Source organism: Nyctibius grandis, chromosome 7 (assembly GCF_013368605.1).
Source record: "Nyctibius grandis isolate bNycGra1 chromosome 7, bNycGra1.pri, whole genome shotgun sequence".
NCBI lineage: Eukaryota > Metazoa > Chordata > Aves > Nyctibiiformes > Nyctibiidae > Nyctibius > Nyctibius grandis.
This window is the reverse complement of record NC_090664.1, coordinates 33,766,585-33,794,109: the sequence shown is the minus strand read 5'-3', so window position 1 is coordinate 33,794,109 and position 27,525 is coordinate 33,766,585. Positions and strand designations below refer to the sequence as shown.

General features: G+C 37.3%; 1 protein-coding gene across 1 annotated transcript in view; it reads left to right on the top strand.

The window, feature by feature from the left end:
* The first annotated feature begins 376 nt into the window (after positions 1 to 376).
* CFAP69 (cilia and flagella associated protein 69) overlaps positions 377 to 27,525 on the top strand; it is a 28,378-nt gene continuing 1,229 nt past the window's right edge. Inside the window, exons 1-22 of the mRNA XM_068405227.1 lie at positions 377 to 529; positions 981 to 1,043; positions 2,405 to 2,470; positions 3,509 to 3,618; positions 5,590 to 5,666; positions 7,029 to 7,127; positions 9,011 to 9,160; positions 9,285 to 9,462; positions 10,495 to 10,618; positions 13,050 to 13,098; positions 13,184 to 13,305; positions 13,778 to 13,994; positions 14,840 to 15,004; positions 16,279 to 16,397; positions 16,859 to 16,977; positions 18,064 to 18,145; positions 19,126 to 19,318; positions 19,944 to 20,081; positions 22,357 to 22,433; positions 23,473 to 23,667; positions 24,650 to 24,736; positions 26,394 to 26,498. Of these exons, the coding sequence (XP_068261328.1) occupies positions 377 to 529; positions 981 to 1,043; positions 2,405 to 2,470; positions 3,509 to 3,618; positions 5,590 to 5,666; positions 7,029 to 7,127; positions 9,011 to 9,160; positions 9,285 to 9,462; positions 10,495 to 10,618; positions 13,050 to 13,098; positions 13,184 to 13,305; positions 13,778 to 13,994; positions 14,840 to 15,004; positions 16,279 to 16,397; positions 16,859 to 16,977; positions 18,064 to 18,145; positions 19,126 to 19,318; positions 19,944 to 20,081; positions 22,357 to 22,433; positions 23,473 to 23,667; positions 24,650 to 24,736; positions 26,394 to 26,498 (2,688 nt within the window). The remainder of the gene's footprint in view (positions 530 to 980; positions 1,044 to 2,404; positions 2,471 to 3,508; positions 3,619 to 5,589; positions 5,667 to 7,028; positions 7,128 to 9,010; positions 9,161 to 9,284; positions 9,463 to 10,494; positions 10,619 to 13,049; positions 13,099 to 13,183; positions 13,306 to 13,777; positions 13,995 to 14,839; positions 15,005 to 16,278; positions 16,398 to 16,858; positions 16,978 to 18,063; positions 18,146 to 19,125; positions 19,319 to 19,943; positions 20,082 to 22,356; positions 22,434 to 23,472; positions 23,668 to 24,649; positions 24,737 to 26,393; positions 26,499 to 27,525) is intronic.

Genomic DNA, 27,525 nt, shown 5'->3' with positions numbered 1-27,525 from the left:
GAAGCATTTTATGGCAGGGCATGAAATGGCAGTACTAGAAGGGTGGAGGGGGTGTAAAACGTGGGTGTCGTGGCAGAGGTGTCCAGATGTAGCACCAGAATGAGGGGCAGGAGTGGGGCCTGCAGGCCGGGGGGGCACGGGGAGCACCGCGACACCCCGCACCCCGGCGGCCCTCACAGCCCGCGGGACCCCGCTGCCCGCCGCCTCGGTCGGTGCCGGCAGGCGGAGCCGGCCCAGCTCGGCGAGCGAGGTGACACGGCCGCGGCAGCCGCGGGCCTGGGCCCGTGCGCCGGGAGGTGGCACCGCCCCGCTCCCTTGGCAACGGCGCGGGGCCGCGCTGGTGCCGCGGCGGCCGGGCAGCGGTGGCGGCGGCACCATGTCTTTCCTGCCCGAGCTCCCCGCTTCACGGGCGCCCTCTCGCTCCCCGGCCCCCTTCCCTGCGCTGTCGCCGGACCCCGGCCCCTCTCGCTGCGGTGGGCAGCGCCGCAGGAACGCCTCGGACGCCGGCGGGGACCTCGGAGCCGTCCAGGTGAGCTCCTCCGCGGCCAGGAGGCAGCCGCCAGCCCCGCTGCTGCAGCCGCCGCCGGCCGGGAGGTGCTGCCCTGGCCTGGCCTGGCCTGGCCGGGCCTGCCCTGCCCTGCCCTGCCCTGGCTTGGCTTGGCTTGGCTTGGCTTGGCTTGGCTTGGCATGCCCTGGCCTGGCTTGGCTTGGCTTGGCTTGGCTTGGCCTGGCCTGGCCTGGCCTGGCCTGGCTTGGCTTGGCTTGGCTTGGCTTGGCTTGGCATGCCCTGGCCTGGCTTGGCCTGGCCGCTACATCGGGCTGAGAAGAAGGCCTGGTTTCTGCTCCACACACAGCCTTGGATTTACCCATCCGTGGGCAGATTCGTGTTGGTTCAATGCAGCACTTTTACATTTTAAGGTTTAAGCACTTTTAAGCGCAGTCTAAAAAAGAAAAAAAAGTTAAAAGTGTGACTTTTCCAGGATACACAGTTAAGATCAGTGGATCTGAATCACGTCATCAAACTACTCGAAGATTCAGACTCAGTAAGTAAGCCTGATACCCCATTATTTCAATTACATAGGTAGTAATGGGGCTTAGAAAAATGTTTTCTACAATTACTTTAATACCTGCCCTAAATAAACCAGACGTCACTGGTGGCCAGGGCTACAGAGCACAAAGCTGAAGTATTTGTTCTGGTATTTGAAAACTTCTTCTGAAAATGGTCATTGTAATAGAGAATGGTGTCAATGATGTTTTTATATTAAATATATATATATATTTTTATAACCCAGTACGTCCTCACACAGACACTTTTCGGAAAAAAAAAAAAGACAAAAGCATGTGCATTTAAAAACTAGATGTGAAAAATTTCTAGCTTATCTGGGAGATTTTGAGTGCTGAAACCTACAGCTGAGAAACAGAAATGCATACAGTTACTGAAAGTATGTCAGGAATTTATGAAATTGCCCAAGTTAACTGCTAACATTTCTCCAGGGAGGTGATTTTAAGGGAGAAATATACAAAGTTCAGTGCCTAGGCACACAGGAGAGCGTAATCTCATGGACTTCCACAGGCTATTTTTGGTCTCCACAAGAAGATTTGGCAGACTAAATTCACCAAGCCATCAGTTATTTTTGATCTAAAAAATTAGTAATTTCTATTTTTAAAACAAGAACTCAGTTAAACATACCACATTTTAAGTTAATGCCCCACAGAGAAGTAGTTCATGTCCTTTTATTTTCCCCTTTTTATACAGAGCTGATAGAATAAACTTACTGACTGCAGAAAAATGTGCTGGATGATATTGTTTACTGCTTCTCCAGAGAGTATAAGATAAATGATAAAATGCCCTTAGGATTATGGGCTTGTAGATTCCCGAAACAGCTTTCTGGCCTGCCACAAGCTGCAGTGCTCTTGCCCAGCACGGAGGTGCTTGGAAGAGCTGGAATGAATGCTCTGTATTGCTGACACACCCTGACATATCCTCACTTCAGTTGTTTTCAACTTTGAATTTGCAGACTGTTTCCTAGAGATGGCAGAGCTCCACTCTAAGCCACTTAGGTCTACATTTTTATAGATGTATGTCATGTGTGACATAGGTTTGGTTTTCTTATTTGTCTTCCACAGAATCCCAAAGAATTTAAGAGAAAGAGCCCACACATTTGAACAAAAGATAAGAGTTTTAAAAAGCCTCTTCAGTTACAAGAGTGCAGTCTCTGTACTTACAAATGAGGCTTGATCACGGAGCTAATCCTGTTGCAAAGCACTTTCGGAATTCCATTGTGTCTTGTGATTTTTTGATCTGGTTTCCACTTTCATTTAAACTTAAAGGGAGATAAACATAATCATTTAATGTTCTAAGGGAAATTGCAATTAAAACCTGCTTTTCATTCTTTCACTTAAGAAAGATTTGGAAAAAGAGCAGCTGAAAACTCTCAAGAAGGTAGTCAAGCGTTTTGAAAACGGGCTTGTATCCTTTTTGCCACTGTAGAATTCTGAAGTCGGGGTGGTTTATTTATGATAATACTCTGACTTTTCACCAAAGCATTCTGTGATGTGCTGTGCTTCCGCATGGAGAGCAGTGGTGGTCCACATACGTTCTCATCATTGGCCTTGTGCACACATAGCCAAGGTTGGTAGGTTAGGAAGATTCTTGGATGCTAGATTAATTTACTACAAAATTCAGTAGAGGCATCTCACCTGTACAGTGGTTGAAAGTGTTCAAAATGTAATTAGTGTACTTTCAACTCAGAATAGACAAGCATAATAATTGTCACTACTTAAGAAGCAGCAGATAAAATAGCAATGACTTCCAGTGAGGAGACATTTTAAAGGAAAATAAAGTCAGACTAATTTATCTGAAACTTTTTTCATACTTACAGTACAAATTGAAAGCCTTCCAATAATCAGAAGGACCAGGGAGGGTGTAGGCATATGGAAAAATGTGATTTATTTCATACAGTTCAGCTAATTGCCACAGTGATTTAAGCTATCTCATTACTTCACAATTGACTTGTGGCTAAGCACTTACAGGCAGTTTCCATGAGTCAGTGGATTGGTACTAACTTCTCAGTCTCAGTGATCTGTTCAGTTTTGATCTTGTGCCTCTACCCTAAATTAGATAATATCAATGTATGTTTGGGTCCAGATTTTCAAACTTTAATTACTCACTTGGGACTAGAGTGGGAGAGAATTTAAATACCTCAAGGCTGTCTCAGAATTTAGATAGGTAAATATGACACCGTGATGTAAAAACTTTTCATCCTGTATTTTTAGATATTCAGTGCTGAACTTCCAGTGAGTTCAGCTGATAAGAAAGCTAAATCAGATTTGCTTCGAAGAGCCTAAGTATTGACTCATATGCTCCGTTTTAGACATCTAACTTTAAAAGCATCGGCCATGTTTTTTCTTGGTTCTGTCTTTGAAGTGTGATGAATACAGTTTTCAACTTTTTCTTCTGATTCATAGCAGTACAAACAATCTGATTTCCTTAACTTTAAATTAAAAGCCCCTTAAGGATTTGGCACAAATAATTGAAATTCTTAAGCTGTGTGCAGAGAAAATGAATGAACAAGAAGCTTTCACTGAGCCTTTATGTGAACTTATTAAATTATGTGGGTAAGTATTTCAGCCCTTCTTTTAGAGATTTAAACTGCTTATTAACATGTTCATACATTTTCTAAGGCAACTGACATATCCATACACCATCCATCTACCAGGCATCTATATCTGCAAGGCATCTGTTATATCACCCTTCCTTTTCATGAACTGTGTTTTCCTTGAGTCCGATTTCTCTTGGCCTGAAGGAGGGAGCCATTGTAGCAGTTCAGTATCTGTGGAGGTACATATTACATCCTTCAAAACTGTACTGTAATTGGCCCCACCTTGCTTGGAAGAAAGATTCCCCAAGGTGTCTTGTTGCCTAGAGTAAGTTGTTCTGGGACTGCTGGCCTCAAAAGATTCAGCAGCTAAGTCTTGCTGAGGTACATTTTGCTGTTTCAAACAAGCTCTCTAAGTGAGTTTAAAAACCTGAGGTGACACAAAGACACTTTAATACCTGAAGGCAAACTTTACAAAATGACAAGCCATATTGCAGAAGAGAAAGAACCACAACAATTGGAGGATTTGGGATTCATAATTAATTTTAAAACATATTGCATGAACTTCTGGGCATCTTCATTGTCTTACTGTACTTTAAATTATTTGTAGAATAGAATTCAGATGTTATACACACTTGTCCGTAGTTTTCTCCTCGATAATTTAATGAAGTTACTTATGGAATGCTTGTAACTACAGTTACTCCTGTATTTACTTATAATTGTAGAGAGTAAGGAAGAGAAAAATTATGCCAGACAGAAAATGAGTCGCATAGTAAACCAGAGAGTCAAATAGGTTTTTACATAGCTTCCTCTCAGCTGTTAGGTCTAATAAACAGAACTTATCAGCTGAATCTTTTAGTTCCCTAAGCACCATCAGTTGTACTGTTTTCCTTTGCTGCCACACAGTGGAGAGTGAGAAAGTACATCATGAAGTTTCATTTTCTTCAGCGTTTGGCAGAAGCGTGACAAAACTGAGAATGAGTGTATGAAGTCGATAAAATGTAGTTGTAAGACTTTTCGTCTTTTACAGCAATTCAGCAATAATTGTGGTTTCTGCAATGAATATATTTTGGAAGATTGTATCCTTCGGTTTTCCTTTAATTTCTGTACTATGGAAATTCCCCCACAATTCACTGCTACTTCATATGACAAACAGAAGCCTGTAACTAGAGGGAGGGGCTGTTATTTAAAATTTCCTTTCAGATACTAGAACTCCTGTAGTAAAATTTTCCGCTCTTATGACTGCTTCTGTTTACCTGTCTTCTTCCCACTTTTTTTTCAATGTCTGTTTCTTTTTTTTTCTCCCCCATTTATTCCACTGTTTGCTCTCTCCTTTCTTTTTCCCTGGCTATGTTTACAGAGGTAAACCTACTGGAAAGCTGCTTGTATACTGTGAGCTTCAGAGACCTTAGCATAATATTGTAATGTTTACTATTAGAGAATTTTTAGCACTTACATGTTTATGTCATATCTGACTATTTTGCAAATGTTATTGACTATTTCTTAATATCCTGTTTTTAAAAATAAATTTGTCATTGGGCTATTTGGAGTCAGTTTATTGGTTTTATTTTTATCCATTTCAAGAGGTCTTGCACAGGGATATGATCATTTTTTTCTACCTCTGCACATGTCTATGCATAGTCTAGCTCTGCAATAGCCTGATAGTGCCTAGGTTCCAGGATTTAATCATCCACATTTAAATGACATTTGTTTATTCAGTATTTCTTATTGCACCAAATATGAATTATGAAAATATTATCTATGAACATGTATCACTAATTGCCAAAATGTAATTGCAGATTATGGAACTGGAACTTTCGGTGGAGAATCAGCATTGCAAAGAATGTATTGTCCTGGAAAAAGAGTCCTTAATTGCAAAAAATATCAAGGAAGAAGAGAAAAGCTGTTGAGCTTTTCTGGTGGCTTGATTAAAGTGTTATTCTGCAGTGTTTTAAGCATAGTTGTAATATTTTTTTATTTCATTTTGCAGGTTACCATTTCAAAAAAAGGATTTATCTGATGAAGTAAGGTATTCCATGGCAGTTTCAAAATCCATTGCACAGCTGGGTGAGTGTAAACTGATACGCCACAATAAAATTATTGTTATGCCATAACAAAATTAACTGTATTATTAGCACGATTTTAATTGCTTGTTATCTCCTTAGTAAATGTAAGTAATTTCCTTCAATTATTCATTGTCTTCTGTGCTTTTTAGTATTAGAAACTATTCTTACTTTGGTGTGCAGCTAACCTATTTGACAATGTCAGAAGCTACGTGCGATAACTTTATCAGTACAGCTGAAGAACTAAACCTATCTATAGCCTGTTTCATTTCATTTTGCTCTGAGCAATCAGTTTATTACTATAAACACTGAAGCCTGGGATAAGGGGAACGTGTAGCCTTCCTGCTTCTTTGAAACCAAATGGAAGAAACAAGTGAGAAACAGTAACTCCTGACTCCCAGCTCAAACATTCAAAACCCAAAAGCCTGAGACCCATTACCTACAAAGGCAAAATACAAGTCAGTTTAGTGCCATGCCTTACTAGGAGTAGCAGTTTCTGACTTCAGCCTTCTGCTGCATCTGAGCCATGAGCTTATATCTTTCAGAAATCTGTTTTAAGAGAGCTGTTGAGGAAAAGGTGTCCAAGTCACGTCTTAAAGTCACCGGATCTCTTAGTACCAAAATATCTTTTTACGACCCTGCATGTCACATTTGTGATTTTCAAAGAAAATAGTGCAAGCACCAAAAGTATTCAGAATAGAGCAGGAGTGATATATCAGCTCACTTAATGGTAAGATTTGAATGGTAAAGAGGTAGCACAGTCAACCCGTCACACGTGAAAAAAAGATTATCCTTGAAATGGGTGAGAAGAAAAATATTTTTAGAAGGCTTTATTTTCACAGGTCCAAGTAGATAGCAGAATGGCCTCCTGGTTTCCCATAGTTCCAGATTCTCTTTAGAGCAGCGTGTCCAAAAGACACTGAAATCTAAAACATTGTTTGTGTTATCCATGTTAGGCACTGGTAGCTCTCAGTGGAATTCTCTTTATCTTGTGGGAAATGATCTCTTTCTGTGCTCCCTTTATGTCATATCATGTCTGCTAGAAGAAGAGTTTCTGACATGGTAGTGATGACAACAGCCTAGTGTAATAGCTTTCTTCTGAATTCCACAACTCTGGAATAACATCCAATCTCTCATAAGGGTCTGTAGCCATAAAGCAGAGGAGGTCACTTTTTGATTAACCTTATGCTATTCCTCCAAGAACCCTTTGTCCTCTTCAGTGTGGGAGTCCCCGTCCCTTGAGTATTTTATAATCAAACTTTGCATGAAATGACAGATTTGTAGAGGGTATGACCAAAGTATTAAAATTACATTCTAAAAAAATTATAAACTTTGTAAATTACATTTTTTTTTCTGTTTCTGACAGGTGATTTGATGAGGGTGCCAAGCTCTCAAGTTAGAATACAAATCTGTAAGTGTGTTGTTAGCTTTTATAATATGGAGCTACCAAGAAAACTGCTTCCAGGTAAAGCACATTATTTTCAAGTGTCACAAGAAACCAAGTGTTTATGATCTCAGCTACTTTGAAATGGCTTTTTTTAATTAGCTGTGGATTAATTTTTCGTTATAGTTACTGTATCTCATATATTATATAGCATTGGCAAATGTGCAATTCACGTGTTTTTATAGAAATGTATACTCAAAATCTGAAATTAGTTCATCAATATACAAGGAATTAATTATTACATTTATGAGATTAGAATTAAATAGTATCCAGAAAATGTGAAGTGGTCACAAGTTCTCTGAAACATGGATAATGGAGGAAGAAAGAGTAGTTAGGATCAGAATTATAAGAAGGGCAATGTGATTTTCAACTTTGTATATGTAGCCTGGAGAGAAGCAGCTCTGGTTTCACTTGTGTTGCTTGTGATGGATAGATCTGAGCCCATCTAAATTTGGTTGACTTCATATTATATGGACACATTTCAGCATAGGCTTTGAATAAATTGTGTGACGTCTCTGCAGAAAGAGGCTGATATGAGCTCAAGCATGATCCTCTGGTATTATGGATACGCATGCAAACTGTCATCAAAATCCACTACTATTTATTCCTTTGACCCTTATGATGGTGCCAGAGGCTGTTATCAGGCAAAGTCAGTCATGGATCCCCTCCTAGAGGGGCACAGACAGGATCATGTGCTGTGAGACAGCACTAGATTTATAGGCAGCCAAGCTACAGAAGAACATTGTCACAGTGTGGATCCAGAGTGCAGGTGAGAGGGTATGCTGGATGTCAGTATGCTCCCTTGCTGTGTTCCTATAGCTTGGCACTAGTTTCTGTGCACTCTTGCTAGTTTTCATTTATTTTAGGAGGCGTAAAGAAGCTGCAGCTACAACAGCCCTTACAAGATTCTAGAAATATGAAAGCGTATAAATTTGGTTTTACCTTACAAACAAGACTCAATACCTGCAAGCAGCTGTGCGTGCATTTCGTTGTGTATCTGTAGATAGTTCCATCAAGATAAGTGAATGTTAAATATTGAGAGATTTTATTCTTCTCCTTCAGATCTAGAAAATAAGATATGTTATCTCATAAATGAAGAATGTCTTTCGGTCTGATTTTTTAAGTCAAATTCTTCATCTCTAAGCATACATGTAAATCTTGCAAAAGTTTGATCCTCCAGAGTTCTCTTACCTATAAAATAATACCAACTTAGAGCCTGTCAGAGTTTATGCTTAGTTAAAACTCCTTTCTCCATGTACATTATCTGCATTTATCAATCCTGCATTTCATGTCATTTGATATATATTTTTTAAGCTATTTAAGATAAACTTTACTTTCACAAGTTAGCATATATAAATATAAATTTCTTTTCTCAATGCTTTCCCTTCCCCTGTAATTCACTAATGAAATATGGATTTGCATATATGCATGGACAAACATAAAACCAGGGACACATTAAAAAGTTAAGCTTATAAATCAAAGGCTGGATTCATGTATTTTAAGTAATATGATAATATAAGGCATTAATTCTTTAGTGAATAGTCTACAGAAGGGAACTAGGTCCTGCACCAACAATTTACTGCATTACCTGAAGAAGGTTTTTCACCTTTTTATAACCCTGTTTGTTCTTTCATTTTGTAAATTCTAGGAAGTAACTAATTTGTTTATATAGCATTTTAGTCTTCTTGAAGGTAAGTCTGTTGGATATGCTTTAGGCACTATTAATACTCAGATAGAAGAAAAGTAGCTCTTGTTGTTTATTAGATTTTTTTTCCAATTGGTTTTAGGACTAAGGAATATGGTACTCGGTTCTCAAACCTTTATTGAGAAAGGATGAATATTTTATGGAGTAACCAAAATTCTGAACATCTACTGCATTATAACTAAAACTGTTGTATGTGCAGGTTACCAGCCAACAAGTGCGAACTATAAAATTCAGATGGCTGAATTAGGAGGATTAGCAGAAACTCTCGTTTTGTCACTAGCATTAGTTGAAAATCAACTTGCTGAGAAGTTGTGGGTACTTAAAGCTCTCCAGCATCTCTCCAGCTCTGGTTAGTACAAACTGTTCTTTCAGAAATCTCATTACCTCTGATCTTAGATCATTTATTCTCTGAACGTGCCTAAAACAATTACTGACCTACAGGGAATTAATTATTCATATTTTCATAATTTCAGGAGTAAATTGCAGACTTATGATGAAGGCCCAAGCAGCCAGCAGAGTCTGTTTGTATCTAAATGGTGTTGATCCCTCAGGACAGCTGGTGTTCCGCTCTTCAGAAATCCTATGGAACCTGTTAGAAAACACCGTAAAAGAAGAAGTTGTTAATCAGCTCAGTAGCTTGGAATGTGTACAGTAAGTACAGGGAAGCATTTTATGTATTAATATTGTAATTTTGGAGACATCTCAGCATTGCTGTTGTGTAGCATTTTGTTTGAAATTAATTGAGAGAAAATACAAAAGGGGAATGGAGATCTCTCATTAAGTCTTCATTAAATTTTCAGTACTAACACATCTGATTCTCCAAAATGGAAGCACTACGGCATCAGACCTCATAGCCAAGCAGCCCATGATTTAGACCCCTCAGGCATATGTTTCTGTTTCAGCAAGTTAGACAGCACTGTGGCCTGTGAGACGCCAAGAAATTATATAGGATGTGAGAGGTGCCTGCCAGGTAGCTTACAAACTTGGTGGCCAGGGTCCAGCTAAAAGCGCATCCAGTCAAGTCCAAAAGTATTTCATTGTCAAGCCTCTATTTCATGAACACAGCGATCCACCACCAGTTGTTTCTGTTACAGGGCAAGAGGGAGATCAAGGTGCTCTGCTGCATAGTGCAGGAGGTGTAGCCCTCTCTGTTGCTTTGCATGATGAAAAACCTGATTGCAGAGCATTTTCAAGCTCTCATGTTAGGCTTGGTAGGCCAGTATTACTGCACTGTGGAAATGCTTATGTTATAAAATTAGTAGGAAATTCTATGCTATGATATACGAGGCTTAGTTCTAGATCCTCTGCTGGAGTAAATAACAGGTTATCCCTTAGAGAGTTACACTGTTTTTACTATTTAGGATTAGACCATTTCTTCTCAATAATCATTCAACAACATCCAGTTCCATGCTTGAGTAAATATTATGTCTTTCTATTAATTAATTATAACACATACAGTGGAAGGTGCAATTTGTAATACATGCATCTTGCATATATGCTTAAATTGGATGTCTAGTGGTACACATAAGAATCTATTTCATAATAAATCTTTAAGTTATTTCTCTTGCAGTTAAACCCTAGGGCTTTGAAAAGTATGATGCTGAATGAGGATTTATATAGCTAGAGCTGTCTAAAATTAAAATATGAAAAGAAAAGGTAAAATGCATTTCACTTTCGTTTTAGTGCTTTGAAAGAAGTATTTGTAGACCTTCTCATGCATGGTTTCCGGCATTATGATCGTCAGCTACGGAATGACCTCTTGGTGATTGCCACATTACTAGCTGAAAACCCTGCAGCACCTATGATTGTAAGTATTTATAGTGACATTCCAGAGACTAATAACTTCTCCTTTGTCTGTCTCCAGTGCTTTCCTCGTTCTTAGATTTGCTGAGCAAGAAACCATTTTCGTCAACCTTATTTGATACTTAGAAAATTGTACTAACACTATTCATGTGCAAAAGTTAATGTTAACTCCTGTATTCTTGTACAGATTCTCAGATGTGCCATTCTGTTACAGTGAGTTTTGCACTAAATCTCATTTGTTGTTTGAAGATTCGGGAGTACAGGCTGTATTCAGATGGCCCAAATTCAGCTGAAGTATCTGTGCCTCATAACCAGGAACAGGAAGGGTCATCCAAAAATCAGCTCAGAAGCTCTAAATAAGATGTTGAGAAAATAATTACTTAGACACAGTTAATAAGAGGCACATAAATTCTTTCTAAGGCTAGGTCACCTAAATGTAGTTCAGAATGCACTATCATGACTTGGCTAAAAGGTAGATGACTCATTCTTCTGTAATATTGGGGAATTTTTATGAGGAAACTGCATAGAAGTTAACTTTTTGTAGATGTTAATATTCTTCTACTCTCCTGTTTTACAGTTGAGGTTTAGAACTTTAAATGAAGTTGTGTCATACATACTGAATAATTAAGCAATCAGATTCCTGCTTATGTAGATCTATTGGCTGTTCAGGAATGGATTACTTTCAGGGAATTCATTTCTCAACTTGAGTAGAAGTTTCCTAATTGTCTGTATTACTAAATAGATTTTATAGTCTGTAATGAAGATTACAGATTTTTCATTCAAGCTTTCCATTTTATCACTAACCATTATGAAATGTTTGTTTAACTATTGCAGCAACATCTTTGATGTCTGAAACACTCAAATTGTTTATCTGGCTGTAGAAACAGGGCAGTTTTTTCCTACAAGAGAAATAACCAGGACACAGTATTTTAATTCCCTATGCTACAAGGAAGAAAAATTGTTTCAATGCAAGGAAAAAAATGAAAATGTTTTAATTTAGATTCTGTATTCTCAGCCTCCCTAAAGATTTTACTTCACTTGTGGAGATAAGGTACAAGGTATAAATAACAGGTAGACAAAATCCTTGTAGATAATACCAGAGAAATTTTCATCAGAATGTTCTCTTTTTTTTTTCTTAATATACTATCCAAGCAACTTCAGGAAACTCAGTGTTGTATTTAACATAATTCAGAAATCAGCACAGAAATGTGAGCCTTTGAAAAGGAAAATCGTTTTCTCACCACAAGTAAACTGGAAAAAATATGTACAGTAAAGCTTATAATGATATTATGATTATCTCTGTATTAGAACAAAACTGTCTGTTTGATAATTTCATACTGGTTTCCATCAGAATTTAGTACTGCATTAATCAGCAAGGAGAAAACATTAATAAGTTTCAATGTTTTTTATTTAACCATTTTGCAATGGCTTGGTACAGAGAATACAGATACCATAACGACAAAAGCTAATAGGCAATATAGTTGTGTACTTCAATAGTTTATTTAAAAGTACTTTTGCAATATTTTTCTGATTGTTAAAATCATTTTGGTATATGCTAACTTGAAGAGCTAGGCTGAAGAAATCTGAGCCTTTTGGGAATGCATCTAAAAAGCTGCTGCAAAACTAGTAGAACCGTTTCATTCTGTGGGGATCCGTGTAGTGTTCTGAGAGCTCTTCTCCTGTTGGGAGCCAGTGGAAAGCTCTGTGGTGGCTTTGCCAGAGTACTGAGGCCAAACTTATGTATTTTGTTGCTCAAGAAGAGCAGAGTCCTGGAAACCATGGCTTCTAATCACCTTAGAAACAAAGCTCTTTTGCCTTTAGTGTGCTGCATAGACACCCCCTGGCCTTGGTCCTATCCGTAGTTATATTAGACATAATTGTCCTTCTATTATCTCTCTAGGAGCTGTGAATTACAAGATTTTATTTTCTGAATGTTTAATATGTAATATTTGTAAATGCATGTTGCTCATACATGCAGTTTTCATGTGCTTACCTGTAAATGCACTGAAGCTGGATGTAAGTGTATTAGTACGCACAACTGAAGCACAAAATTGGATGTACTGATGACCTTGATGTATAAATTTACATGTGCACAAATGCATTTTGAAAAACACAACTCTAAGTACTGAAAATACGGTTTTCATGTGTGGTAGATTATAGTGGTGAATACATGTGTTTGGGACTTTCCCATACAAGTTTAGAGCTGTACTGAATGAGACATGGGCTTAACTAATTGTACCCCGAGGACTGTAGTTAGTTAGTATTGTACAATGTCCAAATGGTCGATCCCTTCTTTGATAAAATTATGTTTATTCTGCCATAGGATGCATTAAACTATGTGTTCCGAAGAAAAAGGCAAAACTAAAATTAAATCATAAGTCTTAATTTCACTGCACTTTAATTTAATTAATGTATGTTTTTTGAATGCCTATTAGGAAAGTGGATTTACAAAGCTGTTAATAGTACTTGCAACATTTACTGAAGGTAAGAGATTCCATACTGCATAATGACACTCTTTTTACTTTTAATGATGATTTTTTTTGTAACTTATCTACAATTTCCTTCATAGTTAAAATTCCCAATCCCTTGGTAAAAGGTCTTAAACTTACCTACTCTTATGAGGACTTCGAGCTGAAGAAGTTACTATTTAATGTAATAGGAGTCTTATCTAAAGACCCATGTGCTGTACAGGTAAGTTGTAACAGAACAGAAGATACAGTAAGCAAAAAAAAAAAGTCAAAAGAATCACAGGAATATTATTTAGCTGTCCATCTGGCATAGTCCGGTAGACTGAAATCCGCTGTTCTCCAAATGAAAAATTCATACATAGCTTCAGACCAAGTCCTGCTGTTTGAAAGCAGCATACACTTTCTATTTTAGAAAAGTTATAAACCTAGACCATGCTAGGAAAATTAGCTGACAAGTGACTGCAAAGCATTATTGAAATACATGTGAAGAACATCATAAAGTCTAACAAACCACTTTCTGTGGGAATGCTACAGAATATAAACAGAGTTTGTCTGTACTTGTAGCAGTCATGAAATACTTTCTCAATAAAAATAATTTTCTTAGTGTAGGACAGATAAAGTTGACTCATTGCTTTAGATTTTTCTTATTTGCATGTGAAACCTGTAAGCTGTCTCTCTTTGTCTTGACTCTGCAGCTTCTCAGTGAAAATGATGTGATGCCAGCTTTGCTTTATTATGTAAAACCAAATCAAAAGCCTGGATTTCATGACTGGTCTGCTGCCCAGTATGAAGAATTACAGCTTCATGCAATTGCTATTTTAGCTTCAGTGGCTCCCTTGTTAGTAAATAAATATTTGTCCTGCCAAGCAAATACTCTTCTCCTTGTGTTTCTAGAATGGTGCATAGGCCAAGGTCAGTAGATGCTCATGGCTTTCATACACAGTAACCTCGAAACAGAACTCAACTGGACTTACTTTCTTTGACAGAGAGGAAAAATGTAAAACTCAAGTCAGAATGATTCTTTTTCAAAAGGTCACTTTGGAAACTAATCTTCCTAAAAAAACAACCATCATTTTTTTTCTACTGAAGGATAAGCTAGTGCCCTATTCCCTGTGTACCACTATATTGATATTCCTTCAGTTGTGTGGGCAGCCACACATCTCTACTGCCCATGTTTTAAGCTAGTCAGATACACTTACTGTGGTAACAAGTCCAACCAGTAATTCCTGCCGTGAGGCAGGATGCGTTCACTCAAATTTAGAGCTGTACACAGTAAGACAGCTTCCAGACTAAAGCTGGCTTGTGGCCATCAGCTAAGAGTATGAGCTAAGCAAAAAGATAACTAACTGTTCCCAGTTTCGTGGTCTGGTTTTCTGGGGATGGATAGTTTTCAGCATAAAATTGATAACTTTTCCTAGGAAGAATTTTTCATTTGGGTCTAATGGAGATCAAAAGGTTGATATTACATATCATGCTAGAGAAGATATTTTGAGTTTTGGAGACTGCTCATTAACCTAGTCAGGTTAAAAAAAATTGTAATAATTTTAAATGTTTGCCAAAATCATACCTTTCTTATGAATGTAAAACGTATAGCCCTACACAGAAAGACTTATTACTAGATGGTTTTAAACAAGAAGCCTTTCTAACATTAAGGGATTTTGTTCGTTTGTTTTTAGCTTACTTACACTGATAAGACTTTTATTTTTTCCTGAGCACCTTATTAAAAAAAAAAAATATTCATTGTGGTTGCTCCCCAGATCCATTCTTTGGTCAAGGTAACAGTTTCCATGGAACAGGCGGTCGTGGCAACAAACTTGCACAAATGCGCTACAGCCTGAGAGTGCTGAGATCTGTTGTGTCCCTTTATGATGATGCTGTGAACCTTAATCTGTGTGACCAGGGAGCAATTAGCCAGCTACTGGGTAAAGCACAATTTGTATTGCTGTACTTAAATTAGTACATTTCTGTGGACACTAAGAATGTTCATGCTTTTTCCTGTGCTGTGGTTTTAGTGTGTTACTCCTTTTACTGCTGAAAAACTGAAAAACCTAAAACAATTAATCCAAGATGTAATTGATTTGATTTTGAATTTTGTTGCATTTTAACACACAGAACTGAAGGAATTAAGCCAAACAAACATCTGTAAAAGCCTAAGTGTCTAATTTCAGAGTGAAAGCTGCCCTTTCTCCCTTTATTATACTGCATTTGTTACATCTTATTTTCATTGTGGTAGCCCCTAGGAACTCCAGCCATGAGCCATGTTCTACCCGAGTCTGTTATGGTGTCGCTTTCCAAAACTCCTCTTTAGAGTAGGAGAAAATTAATAACAATGTACTTTTATATGAGTAGCATTATGAAGAATAAAAGCAGAATAAAAATGTTTAACCACTGCTCCTGCACTTCAGAGCATTTTCTTGTTCAGTAAAACATACCTACTGTTACATTTGGTTTTAAGTTCCAATACACTCTGTTTTAAGTTCTTTTCTTACGATAATAAAAAATTTCCAGTACTCTGAAAGAGTCATACTGGAAGAAACAAAATAGGTAAGATCTTTTGGAATTCAAAGACTATGTTCTAATAGAAAGCCTAGAAATAAAAGATTTTACATTCTTAGTTGAAAGTTGAACTCCAATGAAAACTCTGTGGAAACTTACAGATTTTAGTGAAAGCAAAATTAAGACTATACCAGATTGAAGTAATTTTTCTTACTTTGGAGGACTTCTATGTCTGAATGTCCTCTTTCACACAGTGGTTCCAAGGCTGATTTTCTCAGCAGTGGTGGCATTTTATGTCTCTCACATTTCAACTGTCAGTACAAATGTTTGTGAGGCTGTACTGTAGAGCAAATCAGTAAGTTCATTGCCTTTTTCTAAGAGTTCCTTAATTCAGATCAGTTCCCGGAATTCATTGCACTGGCACAATACAAAGGGCAGCACAGAGACTGAACAAGGAAGAAGTCAATGCAAGCTGCTATCATTAACTCTGTCACCAGGAATAAAGTCCATGAAACTACAGCATCAGAGTGCTGCACTTGTGTAAGCTATTATAAAACACAGGGGATAAAACTGAATAGCATAAGTAGATTCCTTTAAAAATCCCTTCATGTAAATTTGATTTTTTAAAAAATGAGCAGCTGTAATAGAATTCTGATGGGTGTATACAACATTCATGTGTATAAAATATATTAATTTATAGACATCCTAAAGTATGCAGCAAACAAGTCCAAAGAGAAAGAAGATGCCATTCTACTGGAAATCCAAGCCGATATATTATTTATTTTGTCTGCTCTCTGTGAAAATGATCTCCACAGAAAGGTGTGTATCTTTCTACCTCATACTGTGCAGAAAATGTCAAAACATGGTATATTTTCATTTAAATGATACCGTGTTTTTTTTAATTCAAAAGCAGATGTCAATTGTAGTTCATCGCTAACAAGTCAGGCCTGATAACGGGTTTCTGTGACAATGACAGTTAAAATCCAAAATCACTCGGAAATCCTCTAGCAAACATCTCATCTATTTAAATGCTAATTTACATAATATTAAAAATAATATATATGAAAATGTGTTAATGAATGGGATTAAACGATTGGAAAACCTGAAAAATCTCTTTTTCTTATGTATATCATAAGGAATATATTCTGCTCTAACAAGTGGGCCAAATTTATGACAATATAAATATTTACATTTTTTCCGTTTCCTTTGTATTTTCTTGTATGTAGCTATTCAGTAAATATTATTTAAGAAATATATTGCTTTAATTAATGTTTCAACAGGAAGTCTTCAGCTTTGAAGGAGTGGATATACTTATCCCATTCATTCAGATGGATCCAAAGAAGTTATATAGTGGATTAGGCCACAATCGTCTCCTCTGCAGTGCACTTGACTGCTTATGGTTAGTAAAAAATTATTTTAGCAGCAGTAACTCTTTAAAAATGGCAAGTCTTGTATTTTAGGTCTGCAATACTATGGCCTTTCTCTGCACATATAGGCCTTTCTTCTATTTAAAATGTGTAAAAATCCTTCATACAATTTGACTAATTAAAAATGATACAAAATAAATGGAATATACTGCATGTATTCTCTTCTAAATAGGGGTTCAGTATGACAACCTAACTCCCTACATAGCAGTCTAACTCCCCACGCAGAGTGACCTCCTGACACGCAGAGTTACTTAAGACTTTCTAAGAGATGTGTCTGTTTAGTCTGTAAAAAACTTCAGAGAAGTAAACAGAACCCGTACAATAGACCAGTATTAGCTAAAAGCTGTGTAAGCATAAGAAGGTGTGTTTGTAAACTGGGTATACTGGGCTAGAAATTTTTGATAGTTTGCTGTCAGAGAATGCCAATACATAGGAGCATAACCAAAAGTTAATTTGTTTAAAGGCAGAGGTTGATAAATACATTGAAAGCCAAATTATATGTTTGTCTGGGACAAAAGGCTCAGTGATGCAGGAGATCCCTTCAGTTTCTATATTAATGACCATAAGTGAGGAAATAAGGAAGTAATAGCACCATGAATGCTGGTTTTATGATCATTTTAAGCTGGGAGAAGCAAACACTGTTGCCAAAACAGTCTTGCTTGTCTCATCCCCTTGATTCTGATGGCAGAAATATTCACACAGCCCTGCAATAAGCAAGATCAGGGACATGATGTAGCTAAACTGTAGCCTCTTTCACTGAGTTAGTTTTAGTTCAAAACTGTATTCTAATCCAATTCATTGTGAACCTGCCAATTTTCTTGGGCTGCTACAAGGAAGGTGTGCCACCTGCAAGAGAAGAAAAAGCAGTCAAGTCGGGTATATTTAGTTATACAGTGTGCATGAAAAGGCGTGTGAAACATGATTTTTCTACAACCTGAAGGTATGAAGAGTATTGTATACCAAATATATTTATGCAATTCAGTAAAATAAATGAGATGCTTGTAGAATGTTCTAAAGCAGAAAAATGTTTCTACACAGTGAAATTATTTCTGTTTAAGGTCCTGTGTCATTGGATGTTACATTGCAGAGGATTATTTTCTTGAAAAACAGGGCATTTTTCTCCTTCTGGATTTGTTGGCAGTAGGTATTTTTATTATTGTTGTTACAGAATGAAAGAGTAGTAAAACAACATGGAAAATTACACTCTTTTTGTTACAGTGTCTCCTAAGACTATTATAATACTAACAAAAATACCAGTATATGTAATTCCCTGAGATAGATAGGAAGGTAATCACAAACCAGGATATCTGCTCAGAGATGATTGGACAGATCTTCCATGCATCTTTTTTAAAAACAAGTATTTGACAGAGGGAGTTTTAAATTTACCAAAAATATACTCTTTTTAAAAAGAACAGTCAGACTATGCTCTTATTTTGGATGACATCTCTGTTTAGAAAAGCAGTTCTATATTGAAGTTAGTAAGAGCAGAGTTAGTATACACTTCAAGGCTTTAAAAATTTTGATGTTTACAGTTACTTTGTACATGTATTTTGTATGTATAGCTGCTTCTGTGGGTCTCGGACATAGAGCTGGCACAGGCATTTCACCTTGCACAAAATGAGCATGGACCTTCATTGTTTCGTTCCCTCCTCATTCTCACCAGTCGTACTGCCAGCCTCTGATGCCCTTGCTGCAGACCGTTTCCTACTCTCAGCTGCTGCTAAAGGTCTGACTACAAAATAGGATAGGTGCTTTGTGGTACTGCTCAGCCACTGCCTTCAGAGTCTGTTTCTTACAAAAATAAATCTTAGTAGTTGTACCTTCTCCAGCATGTGAGCCTGGAGGCATGTATACAAAACCTATTATGTAATTCTACACACAGGTATGCGCTTCTTACGTGATCCTACACTCATTCCCCTCACATTCCTTCATTTATAGAACTTCGCATGGCAAAAGCTTGAAAGATTTACACTTTATACACCAGTGTTGTGCAAATAATTGTGATGAAAAGTTTGTAGTTACTTGATTACATGTTACATGATTTCTCTAGTTTTTTTTGAAGGTAGACATCACTGTGTTTTGAACAGTTTAAAACATTTTTTCCTTTTCCCTTCAACAAGTTAAAGCAAAAGAACCTGTGCAATATGATTCTTGGAATCTTGGTTGAATTTTGTGACAACCCTAAAACCACTTCGCACATCAGTGCCTGGCGAGGGGAGAAAGAGCAAACAGCAGCTAACCTTCTAATACAGTTGTGGAGACAGGAAGAGTCGGAGCTAGGAGTCAAACGTGATCGATACGGAAGGATTGCTGGTAAGTTTTATGATGCCTGTGAAACTGTGAGCAGTTCCACTGAATAAAGTGAAACAAAGACAGCATTTGCTTTTGCAGTCTGAATCCTGATGAAAGTAAGTTACAATATTTATAGCTTTATGCTGTAGTTCTTACCAAACCCAAAATACTGTCTTATCTATTTCGTTCAGAGTCTGGCCACTAGATGGCATTTTCTGCCTCATCTGGGAATGAACCAGGCAATGAACAGAACCATGACCAGTATCCTGAACAGCTTTTCTAATGCTGAACAGTTAAACTACTTCATTTCTTCCAAAAACGGCATTGTGTTTTGTTGTGTGTTGTAAAAAGAAGTAAGAAGAGTGCTCTGGTCTCACAAATCTTTAGTCATGCTAATTAATATTTTCTGGCCCAAATTATGTTCAAATTCCTAGCCAAACTATCAAAATTATTTACATAGTGTCCACAAAGTAAGATGGAACCTCCTCTTTTGAAGGAGGCATCACAGAAAAGAATATGTCCGTAGCTGCCTGCTAAAGATCCTCATACTTCATTACATAGATAGAATTTCCTCTAAGTTTAATAGCTTTGGGAACATACTACCTCTTCATTCTTCTACTCTTGTTTTGTGTTTTGAAATTATTAGACATGAAAAGACCTATTGCTAGCAGCTTCCAGAAACAGCAAGAGGTCATCCCCATGCCTGCCAACTGTCCCAGCTTTGCCATCATGGAAATTTCAGAAAACATACGGGCAAAACTTTATTCGTTATTGTGCAAGCTAGGTAAGACAAGTCAATTGCCTTATCAGTGTCATATTTGTCATTGAACTGAACTTGTTCACTGGCAATCAATAAAGTCACTATAAAAAAAAAGGCCAAAGGAAACTTTGAGATGCATCATCACCACTCTGTTACTAATAGATGCTTGCTCATCCTGTTCTTTAAAGTCCCTATTGATGGGGATTTCAAGACTTCCCCAGTACTTTGCTGCCTCTACCATTAGGAAGAGTTTTGCTAGAATTAAACCTAAAATTTTCTTGAAATGTTCTGTAATTTGTTTTCCCACACACAATATCTCTTTCACGTATTTTAACACTTTTACATTTATTTTTATTTCCCTAGATTAAGAAATACTACTTTCTGCTGACATTACTCACAGATCTCATTTGCCAGCATAACCTCTAATATCTTTTTTTTTCTTGAGTCTTTCCAGTTGGTTCACATTCTTCTTGGTCTGTAGCGTCCCAAAACTGAACACAGTAATCCAGCAGAAGACTCACAGCCAAAGAGAGCTACATTCCTCTACTCATCTTGTAAATAAAAATTCTGACATTAATATAACAGTTGTTATATTCATAGTGGCATGATATTGTTTGCTCATTTGACTTAGGATCTTGTACAGTCATCTACCATCCTGGATTTGTACAGATGACTATTCCTAGATTTAGAATTTTTTATTTTACTGAATTAAATTCTATGTTTTAGATAATTTTTCAGATTGGCAAGATTAATTTGCATTCTAATATTTTTCTTCTAAATGTTGCAGTCCCTTCTAATTCTATGTTGTTTGCGCACTGCATATGAATACTTCTTCCAGCCTTGTCTAAAAAATCTAAACTAAAGTCAAGATACATGATAAACTCTTCCACATCCATAAGATTTCTTATCTGGCTGTATACAAAAGCTAGGTCTTAGTTTTTACTAATTCTTGTTGGATATTAATGTTTTCACTATTATAATTTAGCTGCATAAACATTATTTGTTTTATTATTTGTTTCAGTCTTTTTTCAGGAACTGAACTGAACAAATATTCTCTGGTTTGTCCTTTTCCCCTTTTAAAAATAGTCATTATGTTTGTTTTTTCATGTCCATCCTTCACAGGTTCAAAGATCATCAGTAATTGTTCTGAGATTGCTTTGAATAGTTCCCTGGGTAACCTAGAGAACCAACTGGTTTGAAAACATCCTTAGTTCTCTAATAAACTATAGATAGTTCTTCCTCTGTTGTAACCCAGGTTCTTACTAATTTTTATGAGTGTTCATTATGTTAAATATTGGGTCACAGCTAAATTCTTTATTAAAGCCAAAATGCATGAGATTTTTTTCTAGCCTTCTCCTATATTCACACATACCTCTTATGTTACTTATATATATTGTAATGTCTCCTATGAAATACTGAAATGACATGCAAGTGGATAATAAAAAAATGGAAATATTTTTATAGTCTTTTCTCAGCATCTTCCTCTTACTGTAGTCATGCTCCATAACAGCCTGTAACATGGCGATCTAGAAAACCAGTGTTAATTGGACTTTATTTATGGTACTTCTTAACTTCAAAACATGATGTAATTATACTCTAATAGATAGACGCAACATTCCCGGTTACCACACAGATGGTATGATGAAGTCTAGAATGAGATTTGATAGACTCTATAGAGATAGGGGTTTTTTTAAAAATCAAGTGTAATTAATGTTCAGCGTGCAAAAAATGAGGCAGTCTCAGCAACTATACTTCTCTACCTTATTCTTTCACGCATATGGTAAACATATTTTTAAAAGATGGAGTTATGGTGCTCAAGGCATTATGCTCAAGACCCAAGTCTATGAGATGGAGGAGACCCTCATTACACAGCTTTGATACAAAGGACTGGACACCTTGTAACATGATACTTTACAGCTAAAGCAAAGTCTTTTTGCTGAATTGCTTCTTTACAAACTGTGACCTGTGAACTCAACTGTTCGTCTGCTTTAACAGAAGATCAAACCCTTCCCACAAAAGCGTAGCAAATGCAGTACTATCCTGGCTTTCCAAGTGACTGGAAGGTCACTGGAGCCACTCATAAATAAAGAGTTACTATAGAGTAAATTTATTATGGAGAAAACAGGTTTTTTATCACCAAAAGCCTGCTCAGGATTAGAAGAGTGACTGACCGGTGTATGTGTGATGAAGATTTTGCATGCGATTATATGACAAATAAGATGGTGTCTTTTTTTAGAATGTTGTATTTTAAGATAAATTCACCATGCTGTTAAAACTGATATGATTAATATTCTTTTAGGTTTTGAAAATTTACCTGGCTTATCTGCTAAGGATTTGGTCACACTTGCTATCATACAGCATTATATTGACTTTAAAGTGAGTATTGTGGAAGAAAATATTACTGCTGTATCTGTGTTTGCAAAAATAGCAAGTATATCTCAGGATACAACAAATAACCCTTCAAAAGCTGTCACCTATGTCACAAGTCACCTATAGTTTCACAGAGAGTGTAAGCCAGTATTTACCATCAAAAGAAACAATCCCACCTCCATCATTGCAGCGCTCCCTAGACTCTTCCTTTGCACTGCTACAAATGTTTGTCACTGCATAGAAAATAAGACCAGAAACCAATGCTAGTTAAAAACAACTCAGAAAAAAATAATTTTAACTATTTGCCAGTTCAAGAAACAGGAATGCGCCAGGATAGGAGTAAGAAATTGGGGAAAGGCTGGAGAGTAGGACTGCATCTTTGTGCAGGAAGGTCAGTTGGGCGGGGGCCGTTTGCTGTTAAAAAACCTTACACATTCTGATAAAGGTTTTTCTGTGCTTTCCCATCTTTGTCCCCACATGCAGCATCCATCCATACTGTAAAAAGTTAAGAATGATGTGCCTATAGGAAACAAGAACAGGATAACAAGCTTTGTGGGAGCCATCCTGCTCAGAAGATGCTTCAGTTTATGACAATTTTCTGCTTAGGAACAAAGTCTGTGAGAGCTTGAAGTGTTCAGGAGTGAGCAAGACATGATCTTTAGTTGATAATTCCAGCTTCTGTTTATGTCTCTTGCTGCAGTTTGCTCTGATAATGTGCATAATTTGAGGTTTTAAGCAGCACTCAGTAGGATACAACACGTCACACTTGTAATTTGGTATCTTGTAGCTATCTGTATTCTGAGTTTCTGTAGTTATCAGCATTCCTGTTACTCCTCTGTGGAGTCAAGCTTGGGCTTGGGAAGGCTTAGGGAGGATTATGATGAATGAATTTGTCATAGCATTACTGAAGTCTAACCTTGCATAAAAATTCTGGGAAGTGAAACAGCAATAAGGAGAGAGATTGTTGCTCTATTATACTTTGTATAATTGGAACTGGAAAAAAAGACATAAATATCAAATAGTGTGGTGTGTGTTTCATACACAGGTTGGAGAAGTTTGGAGTGAATTGTGTGCAGAAATTAAAGAAGAATTCAGGCCTGTTACATCGGATGAGGAAGCCTTGAAAGTTATTTCAGAGGCTTCAGAAGATACTGGAAGAATGGTTGCTGCTCTGCAGACTGAAGTGCTTGAAAGTCAACACCACAAAGAAATCCAAGAAGAGGAAAAAACGTATACAAAAGTAAGACAAAGAGTATTTAAACAAGTAAAGCCTGTGTAAGATTTTTTGTCAACTTATATGAAGATTTTCTTACCATATAATGTTGAGAATCCTGTATGTGTACGCTGCTTGAAGATATTTTAATCTGTCTCAGCAGTAAAATTTTAACTTTAAATTAAATTAGGTTAACCTCACTTCTCCCAGTTTGTATAATTTTGCCAGTATTTAGAGAGTAACATGAAAAAATGAAGCAGTATCATCAGTGATGCATCAGCAATGGTGTAATGAGAAATGATCAATATGTTACTGTAGAGTTGCACCTGTGTCCATCTGTAGCAGGCAACAATTTAAAGTATCTATTACAACTACATCTGCTTCTTAAAATGAAACATAAACCTCTGTTATAAGCTCCCTTGGCTGAATATTCACAGAGCTTCGTTACTTCAGAAAGTAGAGCTTTGTGCTTCCCAGCATGCTGAGAGTGAGCAGATATAGACATTTTCCAGCTTTAGTTACAAGGCAAGCATTTGGCATTTTTGCTCATGTACTGTCTCATCCTCTCCTGCTTTCTGAGAAGTAAGATCAATTGATCCAGTTGTCTAAAATCTCATGCTAGTGTTTTTGAGGGATTGTCATACATTATGATGCCTGCACTTTTGTCACCAGAACTGATTCCATCTCTGTTATTCAGCATTTGAGAGTGAGACTATACAGAAAGTATTCCTGAAAGAGCTGGGGCTCTTCCAACATCTGTGTTGGAAGAGGGGAAAATTAGTTTGTACAGAGAAGGTAAGCCTTTTTTTTTTTAAAAGGCAGTGCATAAGTGAAGTTTTTAAAGGACAAGTACATTACTACAACATTATCATCCAATCTCAGGTGAGAAGGATGAGCTAAGGTAGCCAAAGGGGCATAGGTGAACATACTATTTGAACAGCACAAGCAAAGAATTCAGAAGAGCTCATGAGAAGAAGATTGTGTCTTGTAAATCTCATTTATATTACAGCTCAAAGCTATCCATAAGCAGAGAGAAATGGTGAATAAATCTTGGGAAAATTTCTTGACTCGGACATCAAACTATGAGGCATTGAAGGTAAGAAAACTGAGTGATGGAGCAAGATTTACATTCACAATGTCGTTATAATAATTGCAAAGTTCCAAACACATTTATTAAAGAATTATGAGGATATTCAAGTAGAAGTTATAGTAAATTTTATATTCACACAGACACAGGAGAATGAACCATAAGATGTATTGGCAAAGCTACGCAATCTGTGATTCTTCTGCTCTTCTGATTACAATCACAAATTGGGGATCAACATTGTTTATGCACTTGCAATTGGTGGTGGGTGTGGGGGGGTGTGTGTGTGTATATATATATATATATATGTATATTTGTCCTGAAACTGTTGAATCTAGAAGTCTGGTCATTCTTACTTTATTTTTTCTAATACTTCATTCTCTATTTTTAGTACAGCAAACATCTTTCAAGATGGGAACTACTTTATGATTAAAGGCATTTCTTTTAGCAATATTCGCACTTTTCCAAAAAGAACATAAATTAGAGTCCTGGTTAGGTGATCAGACTAAGTTGGAGAATGAAAGAAATCAGACTTAAAAGAAATGCTTTGGCAGCTGAATTTAATTTTTCTTCATTTCCCAAAGGAGATGCAAAAGAGAACAATTTTCTCCATGTGCAAGCCCCTCCCTGGCCTGTGGTAAAGATCTATGCTAGTATTAGAAATGAAAAAGGGCCAATAAAAGGATTTGGAGAACTACAGACTGGTTAGTTTTAACCGAATCCCTGGCACGTGAGGGACAAGAAGTTGATAATGGCTGTCATGGATTTACCAAGGGCAAATCATGCCTTGTCAACAAGGTTGTCTTTTGTGATAGAATTATTTGCTCTGGAGAAAGAGGAAGATGGATGTAATTTCCCTTGGCTTTAGCAAGGTTTTCAATACAGTCTTGTGTAGCATCCTTGTAGCCAAAATGGGGAGATATGGACTGGACTACATACAGGTGGACTACAAGTTGGATGAAAAACTGTCTGGACTGATGGGTTCGAAGGAGAGTGGTCAGTGATTAAAGTTGAACTAGCAGTCAGTTTTGAGTGATATTCCTCAGAGTTAATTATAGGGTTAAGACTATTTAACATTTTCATTAATGACTTGGATATTGGATCAGTATGCATCCTCATCACGTTCATGCATGACACTGAGCTGGAGGAAGCAATCCATATGCTGGGAGGTAGGGTTGCTATTCAGAAGGACCTTGACAAGCTGAAGGGATGGGCTGACCAAAAGGTCATGAAGTTCAGGAAAAGAAAATGTGAAGTCATGCATCTGGGATTTATTAAAGTTGTCATGCCTCAGTACAGCCTGGGGACTGACTGGCTCTGTAGATGTGTACTATGTATGAGGTGACAACCTGAGCAGGGGGTAGCAGTGTGCTCTTGTGGTGATGAAGGCTAACAGTATATACAGCTACATTAGAAAGAATATAGCCCACTGGTCATAGCAAGTGATTGTTCCCTTCTCTCCCTTGTGAAGCCATGTCCATTTATTCTGTTTTCAGGTCCCCAGTACAAGAGAAAATCACAAACTAGAGGGAGAGTACTTACAATTAAAGGCCAATAGAATTATCACCTCATTTATTTTGTCATTTTGTTTGCATATTTTCTAACAAGTGCAAATGATACAATTGATTCTGATTAAAACAATTTCGCCCTTTTTTTTAACTATCTTTAGAAAGCAAAAAGGCTTCAGGAAAAATCAATAGAGGCTTCCAGATCTAAATCGAAGACTCAAAACATAGCAGTCCATTCTACTGATATTAAAGGCCTCAGTACCACAGTAAGTAATCTCCAATGACACTGTTTTATTTTCATTAATGTGTAAGTGTTTTGGGGTTTATTCTGGCTGTATATGTGCTGCTGCTTACTCTTTCTTTAATAATGTTTATGTTGACAAGCTCCAAGTATGTAAGAAAGAATCTGTATCTCCTGCAAAGCACCACTTTCCCTTCTGACATATCCTCAGACAACAGGTAGTTGCTCAGAATGAGATCCAGATCTGCAAATTACTCATAAAAAGTGTGGGCAAGATGGTCCCTATGCTACTTGACATTTATCTCTTGTGGGACAGCCTTTCACGAAAACCTTGCTGAGGTCAAGACCTCATTCATTTATTGTTAGGTAAATCTGTGCAATCTCTAATACATCAGTAGAGGTGTCCTTTGTCAGTAAATGTGTTCCTGACTGTCTGCAGATAAGCCACTCGTTGCATCTGCAGAAAAGATTTTTTTTTTCTCATATCAGTTAATTGAAGTGTGAGAAAATAAAAGCCATTGTTAAGATGTTATTTGGGCATAACAGCATATTTAGATGTTGAGTTTTGACAAACTGGGGTAAGATGTGGGAGAACATTCATTCCAGTCAGTATCTGCTCTTGAGCTAGCTGGATGATTCCTGTATAAGCATCACAGTAAGGAGGATTTTAGGGGGAGGGATAGCTTCTTGGTTGCTTATAAGTTACTCTTACATGTAAGGAGAAACAAGGAAGAAAAAACATGAGGTGCTGTTTTCAAACTTGTACAAAGGCAAGAGATTCTATTATCATGGGCTCTCTGGCATGAATGAGAAATGACAACTAAGGTGGCTGCATCCTGAAAAAGAAAGGAGGCAGTTCATGTTTGATATGATGAAGAAAGGAGGAACTTAATAGGAAGCAAGGGGATGGTCTCAGAGTGCTGGACTAGGACTTTTATCAAATTATCTTTGCCCTAAACTTCTGAAAGGTATGGAGGGACACATCTGTGAATGCAAGATGAAGCGGGCTGGGAAAATTATTTAGTTATGTGCATATATCAGTGAGACTGTTA